The sequence below is a fragment of the Limulus polyphemus genome, unplaced genomic scaffold (genome assembly GCF_000517525.1).
Source record: "Limulus polyphemus unplaced genomic scaffold, Limulus_polyphemus-2.1.2 Scaffold2576, whole genome shotgun sequence".
In the NCBI taxonomy this organism is placed as follows: Eukaryota; Metazoa; Arthropoda; class Merostomata; order Xiphosura; family Limulidae; genus Limulus; species Limulus polyphemus.
This window is the reverse complement of record NW_013668186.1, coordinates 132,444-142,428: the sequence shown is the minus strand read 5'-3', so window position 1 is coordinate 142,428 and position 9,985 is coordinate 132,444. Positions and strand designations below refer to the sequence as shown.

Below are 9,985 nucleotides of genomic sequence, written 5' to 3'. Positions count from 1 at the left end.
ATTTTATAGCTTTATGCTTAACAACAAACAAACAAACCCTAACTAAAACGACAGAAATTATGCCAGTTTGGTTGTGCGTTATTAGAATTATTTGCATTTTAAGTGGTTATATTTACAAACATTATTTTTTTATGATTTTGTTTTCTATTTGTAAACATTCTGTAGCTGAAAATAAAAGTGTGTTATTAACAATTCATATTTTGAATATTGTTAATATTCCTATGTTTTGTAAATAATATATCATTCTAAAATCATAGCACAGGCTGTGATTAGAAGTTTAGGCTTATAGTGCACCATATTTTTTATTGCAATTCTAAGCCTTCACTAATAACATGTAATAAAGAAAAAAATTTTTTAATATTTAGGAAACATAGGTACATGCAATAATTATATGGTGAAAAGGATAGACTTCAAGGATGCAAGGGAAGAACATGTGTATCATTAAGATTAATACATATTATCTTGTGATTTTATATGTAAGCTATTTATTATGTAAAAAAAAAAATTGTACATAGTCTTTGCACAGAATGAAAGTTAAACAACCATTACTACTTCAGAATTTTGCTATATATTGTGCAAAAAGAAAATCTACTAACTTAATTAGTTCCTTATATGAAGAGTACTGGTATTTTTTTCATAGATCACTGACTACTTTTAAAACAGTATGGGAAATTATAACCTTACTAAATTATTACGTTTTTATTAGTTTTATAAACTTAGGTAAAGTATAATTAAATTTATATATATTTCTATATATATAAACATTTTTTAAACAGAGTACATCAAAAGGAAGGATAGCATGAATTTTATGCAGCATATTCAAACCATAGAAGAAATATAATTAGATTTAATTTTGTAGAGGAGAAAAAAAAGTAAATATATAAATGAAAAAATATACTTGAAAAAATAAAAATGCAGCCACAAAGCAATTTGGTCTTACTTCTGATGGCACCTCAAAAAAACGGGGCACATTACATAATCATCCATCCTGTGATTTGTGCTCTGGTGTTGAAACTATGATTATTTTATTATAAAAAGACCATTAAGATGGAATTTAAAAGAGAACTTCCATGATGTGATATTATTATTATTTTTTTGATCCATGAGTACTTAAGTGTTAGCAAATAGCCAATTGCTGACTATCTTTTTCAAGCTGGGATACCAAATAATTTACTTGTTTTTATCCTATAAAATATAAAGTCTTGTTATGTTTTTCATGTGCTTCAGTAAACAACTTGCCACTTGGAATATTTCAAACCAAGATTTTGTTGTAATTTCACATATGACCACCTAATATTCCAAGTTTAAAAACATTTGTTTTTCTAATTCCTGGATCTAGAGACTGCTCGCTCACTCACTCATACTTTGTACAAGTATGTGTAAGTTTGCAAGATATATTTCAGGTGTGTATAATTTGAATTATTTACACCACTATTCACTGAGTACTGGAGTTTGTTCTGTATGAATGAAAAAATGCCATCACTAACAAGTTCTTACATCCTGGTTTTCAGAATTTGACGTCTTGTTTTAGCTAGCATTTCATACATAAATTAATTTGTAAGTATTTAAAGTAAAATTTTCAGTTTTTAATTGTAGAACATAAAAGCATAATTTTTAAAAGTTGTAAACCATTATCACACTGCAATAACCCCACAATATAATGAGGCCAAGCAGAGGCAAGCTTGCTCATTTTGAAAAGAGATAAGAATTTAATTATTTAAGAACTGTGTGTGTATATATAGGTACTGTTCTCCGAGTCTTTTTATGTATGCTTACATACCTTTATTTTGTTAATTCATGCTTAGCATAGTCTTGATTTAGGGTAAATATATTATTTGTTGTTTTATTTATGTAATGCTTCACCTGGTTCACATTATAATGTACATGTTTTGTACTTGTGTTGAATATAATTGTATACTCTGTTACACGTATATTATTTTAAAGCAACCCAGTTTTCAGATTCTGATTCTTATTGATACAGTGATGTGGTAATTACAACTTGCAACAAAGGAGCTTCTTCTGGAACAAGACTAGAGTTTGATCATGATGGAAAATTAACAAAAAGAAGTCCCTGTTCTCGACAGGTAATAAAATATTATGTATGACAGTTTTTTTACTGAAGTTCTATAAAATTGTGTTTTTAATGTGATTGTTATTGAAACTTGATAGTGATATATACATACAAACTTTAATGTAATGACTGATATCGGAATTTTCCAATTAAAAGCTAAACTGTGTATGAGCTGCTTCTACAAATCAATATTACAAAAAAAAACTTGTATAAACTGTGGCTGTAGCACAGCTGCTGTGGAGTTACCAGTAGGCTTACATGAAAACACTTCATTTATATTCAACATGCTTTTTTATAGCAGTTACTTCTTTCTAAGAAAAAATTAGAAAATATAAAAGTAAAAGAAATATTGGGACTTTTTTATGTATTATTATTTTCCAAAATTGTTTTAGAGATAATGGAAGACAACAACACATGTGCATCACACCAGTACAATGATACCGGAGGTCAGCTTCTCTCATGGCATGGTGACTTTTTAAAAAATTATCAAATGAGGGTTGTCATTACTCTGATGTTGCCATATTGTGACCACTCAAGGGGAAAAAAAATCCATCAAAGTGTAATGATGTTGCTACCAAACTTTTCACGTAATTTAAGCAAAAAGTTATCAGTAGCATAAAATTTGTAGTGCTTCTTCTGAAAAAGTCATATCTTAGCCACACTAATGTATAAACTGCATGATATGTAGACAAAATTAGTGTATAAACCATAGCTTCCGATTGGAAAATTACAGTAAGTGGTATTGTTTCCAAAGATGCTACTGTGGGAAAAACTGTAGTTTTGGTTTATAATAAGTACAGATATCCCTTGCTATTTTTGGGAGATAGGTTCTAGAAATTTCCACGAATGCTAAAACTGTGAATACTATTTGCAAAAGAGGATACATATAGGCTTCCAACACACAGAAGTACAGTACGTACTGTAACCACATTTTTTAATAAAAAAAAACAATGTACAGTAATACACACTAATACAACAAATGGAGAAATATAGTACAGTAATGTAAAAATATCTTAAACTAAAATCCCTTTACTTAACTTGCCTTTAATAATGATGATGTAAAAGATAGCGATTATGGTGATGATGAAGTTGATGCTGACGATGAATGTGATGATGATAATGATGTTTTTGGTATGGTGGATTAGTGTTCCTCTGGAGGTGAGCAGGTGAGGTAGCAGTGACAGAGGAAGCAGGTGGAGTATGATGAGAGGTTACACAAGATGGTCTGTGCAGAGACATGGTGATGGGCAGCTGTTTATCCTTTTTTTGTTGGTCTTTATAAATCTCCTGGTAAGGCATCATTGCAGTCTCAATTTTCCTCTTAGCTTTCAGGCTGTCTTCCATGGAGGGATCATATTCAAAATGTTTATCAGTGAGTTGTTTGGTGCATTTGAAGATCTCTGCTAGTGTTTGTAGATCTAAATTAGGTTTTTCTGCCTCTTTACTCTCATCATCATTGTCATCATCACTTTTCACTAGCTCTTCTAGGTTGTCCTCTGTCAGTTTTTCGTCATGTGACTCGATCAGTTCTTCAACTTCTATGTTTTCAATATCCTCAAACCCCTCTCCTCCAACTTCATGAGCTAACTCCATGATCCTCTTCACTTTTTCTTCAGCTGATGAGAAAACAACTGAAGACATTGAGTGCCTCCTTCCACAGCTTCTTCCAACAGGCATTAATAGCTGATGGCTTGACTTCATTGAGTGACTCCTAGTTGCAGTCTGCGATGTTGTAGGCCTTCCAACACTGTCTATTATTAAGGGTTGCATCATTATTTATTGCACAATGAAATCGACTGAAGGTGCACCTTATGTAGTAAGCTGTGAACATCGCAATCACACCCTGGTCGAGTGGTTGGATGACAGAAGTCATGTTGGGTGGTAAGAAAAGCACTTCCACATTGGGATGGGCAAACTGCAAACTAGGTGGGGTGGCCTGAAAAGTTGTCCAAGATTAAGAGTACTTTGAAGGGCAGGCCTTTTGATTCAAGGTATTTTTCCACCTGAAAGATGAAGCAGTGGTTAAACTATTCCATAAATATAGCTGCAGTGACCCAAGTGCTCTGGTTACTTTTCCACAAAATGGGCAAGCAGCTTATTTTTTTGCCCTGCAGTTCTATGACCGGTATACCAACATCCACAACATTAACACAAAGGAGAAAGATTAACCTGTCCTTGGCTGCCTTGAATTCTGGAGCAGTTTTCTCCTCCTTAGAGAGAAATGTTATTGTCGGCACGGGTGAAAGGCCATGTCATCTTGTTTGTTGACTCGCATTTAAAATTTTATTGAACTACTATTTCATGAATTTATGTCAATAAGTTTGGTATAATTCATAATTATAATTCAAATTTTAATACGATAATTTTAGTACCATACATAACCCAATTTCTTAATTTAAAAGTAAATATTAAAAAACACAGATAAACATTGATTTGTGTGTGTGTCACGTGGTATGTTGAATGCAGCACTGGTTCAAATTAGATGTTTGTGAAGTCAAAATACTAAATCTATAGTTTTGTACAAATTAGAAACTCAAATTGATAATATTGACAAGCTAGAATATAAAAGAAGAATGTCTTATCTTTTCTGTTTGCTAAGATATTGTTCATGTAATAAATCAAGCACAGTGGCACCCCACCCACCTCTTTCCATTTTTGGAAATGCTCCATTATATACAATTACTTCTATATATGACATGAATAACCAACCAAAAAATTCAGAATGTCCCCCTAGTGGTTTTCTCAGCCATTTTAACGTGTTTGGATGTCCTCTCTTTCTTTTGAACCAAGATCTCAATGAGGTAGGTGTCATGATATAAAAGATTTTCATTCGGATAGTATTGATTAATTTAGTTTTGTAAGTGAATGCTTTATTATTGTTTAGTTTTTGTTATAATGAGAGTTAAAAGCAAATGACTGTAGGAAGTTTTGTTAATAATTCTTTGATGTTGAGAATATCAAACATTACATGCAATATATTGATGTCGAGAATATAGAAGGTGGACAGACGCTTAAGTGATAAAGATAGCATGAGACGAGTGGGAAACAGCAGACAGATAATAGCAAAAGAGAATAAAGTTGGATGTGAAGTCGACTACCGTAGAAGTGATAGACCTAATGACTGACATATGCTTAACATTTAATGTGTAAAGAGTGAAACTAACGGTAGAAAAGATAAGAAGGATAATTTTATTCTGTCAAAGCATGGTTCTAAAGTAATTGAATCAGCCTGGGTGTACTTTGACAAAAGGAACAGAGGTTCTTCAAAAGAAAGAAGACGTAATGATTATGGTAACTTGCACCACAATTGTAAGTGAATCACAGAAAGTACTAGTGCGATAGAAATAGAGAAGATAGTTCGGCTTGTCAACTGAAATTCTAAAGTAATTGATTAGGCCTAAGTGGATATTTGACAAGAAGGAGAGAACTACATATATAGTATTTATGATATATCCATAATAGTGTTGAAGAATTTATCATACATACGTTAACTTGTTCTGATTACATATATTATTTTTAAAACAAGTGAAGTGCATGCTGTTTATTCATCATTGAATTTATCGTTAACAAGTCACAGACACCTACTGTAGAAGAATCCTAAGCCCAACAACAATGTAGTATATATTTATACTATTAAGAAATATAACTAAAAGCCTACATATTCTGACAATTGGAGAAGAAATATATTTTAAATTCTGACAGTAGGTTGTGTCTTTAGTTTGCTCAAAATTTCATATTTTTTTTAGACTAAAATACTGATTAGTTACTAAGCTTGATAAATTATAGTGGAATTGTATGGTATTGATATAGTAATTTATGATTTTTAGTTATTCAAATGTATATATAAAATGTAAAAAAATTATTTTGTTTCATATCCTCCACGTGCAAAATTTTTAAAAACTTGGCAACATTCGTCAATCAGCAACTGAGTACAAAGGTTATAACTGGAAGAGATAATTGTTTCCTTTACTTCTTTATTTACTGTTCTATGTTTTAAGAAAAACAAGTTTAAGAACGTATTTCAAAATAGCAATGATATATATACATATATAATGTATACTAATTAAAATGTGACAGTAATCTGTATACTAGTCAACTAAAACACAGCCAAGACAAGTTACTTTGTACACACCAAAGGTCAGTTTTATGTTATTTGATACGGTAACATGAGTGCACGTGAGCACCATCATTGTAACTTCTGTATTGTTAGCCAGGCATGGCTGAAAGGTCAATATAATAAAAATAATAAATATATGTAAATGTATAATATTATGAGATATAAGCTATTTAGTCTAAACATTTATGTTTTCGTGTTATAATTTGCATTCATTCAAGAATGAAAGAAGTATAATTTAAATTTATTTCTTAATTTTTCTATGGTGGTTACAAGATCGGTCAAATGTACGGAACCTGTACAGAGATTCATTACTGAAAATAACAGATAAAATATAAAGTTTTTTCTTAAGAAATGATTGTTAATTATCTCGATATTATAAATATTTTGCATGTGAAATTTGAAAATTTTCTGATGCATAAAAGTAATTTTAATCTTAAAATGAAAATTACTTTGCATGTTGGATAGGCAACATGTGAAAAGAAAAAAAAAGGCATGAGAAAACATTTCGTTACAAACCATAAGACTTAATAAAAAAAATTAATATTTTGCATATGAAAGCATCGTAATGTTTATTGATAATCTGTCAAATTTTGTTAACATATACTTACTAATTTAAATGTTATAGCATGAAAACTATAATAAGCACAAAATGGTTATGAGGTCAGTCCCAGGGACTGAGTCCATGCTGAAAGAGTTAATGGGGCTGTGTTTTCTGCGAGTACTCTAGTTCATTCAACAAACCTGGGAGGGAACTAAAGAGGGCACAACATCCAAGCAAGTTGTCACCTAAAACTACAATGCAGCATATTTAGTTGATTCATGTTAACAAAGGAAGAATCCGAGTAAAAAGGAATCTGGTTGATCACTTAACCTCACTACATACGGCTATGGCCACTTTCATACTTTACAGCTTAAAGGGACTTTTTACATAGTAGGTTAATTTTAAACCAAGGAACTGTCTCAAAGCTATGTGGAATGCCATCCTTACCACAGAATTGAAGAAAAAGTGTATATGCTGAGTTGAATTACATATTGTCATTTGGTGACTTTAAATATCTATAACAAAACAATTCAAGTTGTTCTTGATTAGAAAAATTGGTCCCATGATTTGCTAAGATACTGCTTTGCAAGATATAAATTTTTTATCTGATATCCAGGGGTCACACAACTTTAAACTTTGACTTCAAAGTTCTGATTTCACTTTATAATTTTTTCCAGTGGCAAAATTTGAGTCACCTTCATTTTTCAATTTGGTCACCCACCATACCAAAGGCAGTTTCTTCATATATTTCACTTCAAAAACTCCTGAGACAATATATATTTAGCCATATTCTTCAAACATGGTATGAACAAAATAGGCATAAGCTAATCAGCATACTCAATCAGATCTCCTTACTGAGATATATCAATATCAGTGATATACCTCAGTTGTTACTGAAGGTTTGTGTCAAAACACACAAAAGTATTTTTAATCTTAAAATGAATATTACTTTTCATGTTAGATAGGCAACATGTGAAAAGGAAAAAAAATGCATGAGAAAAACACTGCTTTACAAACCTTAAGACTTTGTAAAAAGTTTGATATTTTGCATATGAAAGCTTTGTAATGTTTACTGATAATCTGCCAAATGTATACATGCAACAGTATACATCTACTTATGATTAAACTTTATTGTTTTATTGCCTTTTGAACCATGTCTAACTACTATTCATGTCATTGTAAGTTGTAAATCACTTGGGGAACGTGCAGCTCATCTTATGCGATCTAATTACGTTAACCACAAGGTGTTTGCATGCATGCTTCATGAAACATTTTTAATATATTATTATTTATTTTACATAATCTAACCTTAACTAATCCAAAGAGATCACTATTTTTTACATTTGAGTTACTTTTATAATAATAAGTAAAGAATATACATGAAAAACAAGAAATAAGAGTACTTACCGGTACAAGAACCATTACAAATTCATACAAGCTAGTTGTTATCTTTCCTGTGGGAATGAAGCTTGTACTAAAAGAGAAATTGACAAATCACTGTTCAGAACACAACATATTATAATATGTCATCTGATAGATGAAAACCTTGGCTTTCTATTGGTTATAGATAATATAGAATTAAACACAAGAGAAAACTATTAACAAATCCTGTTATGATAGGTGGGTGTGGCAAGAGGAGGCTGATTTTCTCTTCGATGGCTCTGTAAGCAAACAAAATTGGAAACTATAAATATTATGGTTTCTCTGAGCAATGAATATTTGAAACTGAGTAATTTTTTTAATTTTGTACTTATTGGAGGGGTAGTGAATAAAATAGAGAAAATGTGATGCCTACAGAAAATACATCACTTTTCTCACACTAGGGGAAATATAGGGCTTTATAAAATTAAGAACTTAAAACTTGTAAACTATTAAAATACGGATTATTAGCTACTATTTTATGCTACACTAATTGATATAACATAAACAAAAAGTAGTTTAATAAAATTTGAATGTAAGACACTAAAACCTTGTGACATGCAGCAAATGTTGCCTGGGTAGAGAGGGTTAATAAAGAAAATGTTTTTTATTTAGTGTTAATTTCTTCTGTTACTTGTATTTTTAGATACAGATGGAGTTTGAAGCATTTTATTAGTTTTAAAAAATTTCTTAAGAATCTGTGAAAACCATTTTTTATGATTCAGTGTTTTTTCTTTATTTTATTTTTTAAGTTACTTTTCAAATGGCAGTCATTATTCATTGTCTTAGTAGGATTTTGCTACCCATGTGCATAAACATTGCTTTTTGTGCATCTTTACAAATTGAGCAATGCCAAAATTCTATAGTATGTTACACATACCAGTTGAAGTCAATATGATAAAAAACTTTGTGAAAAATGTTTGGCTTTTTGTCTCTAATTTTTCATTTCTGGCCATATATTGAGTCAAATTTTTCGAAAGGTTTTAAGCCTAATCAATTTACTAAAGAGACACTGAGTGAAAAAAGATACCAATATAGCTGGCAATATTAAAGTGGTTTGGTTGCATGCTTAGAATTTAATTATATGTGTAAATTAATTAGTAAATGCAATTTAAGATATATTTTTGGTATATAATTTGCTTAATTAACTATTGTTTTACATGATAAACAAATCCAGTCAAAAACTTCAGCAATCCATGTGCTGAAAAAGACACATGACATCTTTCTCACTTATCATCAACACCCTTCTGTAAATTAATCCACTAATACTGATTATAATTAAGCCAGTTATGTCTCTCAATATAATATGTGTGGTTAACTTTTTTCATCTGCATCAGAAAATTTTCATATTTCACACATGAAATCTTTATAATGTTCAGATAGTTATCAAATGTTTCTTAAGAAAAAACTTGATATTTTATCTGTTATTTTCAGTAATGAATCTCTGTACGGGTTTAGTAGATTTGACCAATCTTGTAACCACCATAAAAAATTAGGAAATAAATATAAATTATGTCTCTTTCGTTCTAGAATGAACACAAATTATAACACAAAAACATAAATGGTTACACTAAATAGCTTAAATATCATAATATTCTACATTTACATATATTTATTATTTTGACCTTTCAGCCATGCCTGCCTAACAATACAGAAGTTACAATGATGCACCACACATGCTCTTATGTTACCATATCCAATAATATAAAACTGACCTTTAGTCTATACAAAGTGACCTGTCTTGGTTGTGTTTTAGTAGACTAGTATTTTGTAAAATACAGTCACATTTCAATTATTATACATTATATATGTATATAGTATTATTTCTATTTAGAAA

The 9,985-nt window shown here is 30.4% G+C and overlaps 1 protein-coding gene across 1 annotated transcript in view; it reads left to right on the top strand.

Annotated features, from left to right (window-relative positions):
* The window catches only part of LOC106467341 (mismatch repair endonuclease PMS2-like), a 71,669-nt gene that overhangs the window by 16,148 nt on the left and 45,536 nt on the right, over nucleotides 1-9,985 (top strand). Inside the window, exon 5 of the mRNA XM_022395500.1 lies at nucleotides 1,982-2,084. Within this exon, the coding sequence (XP_022251208.1) occupies nucleotides 1,982-2,084 (103 nt within the window). The remainder of the gene's footprint in view (nucleotides 1-1,981; nucleotides 2,085-9,985) is intronic.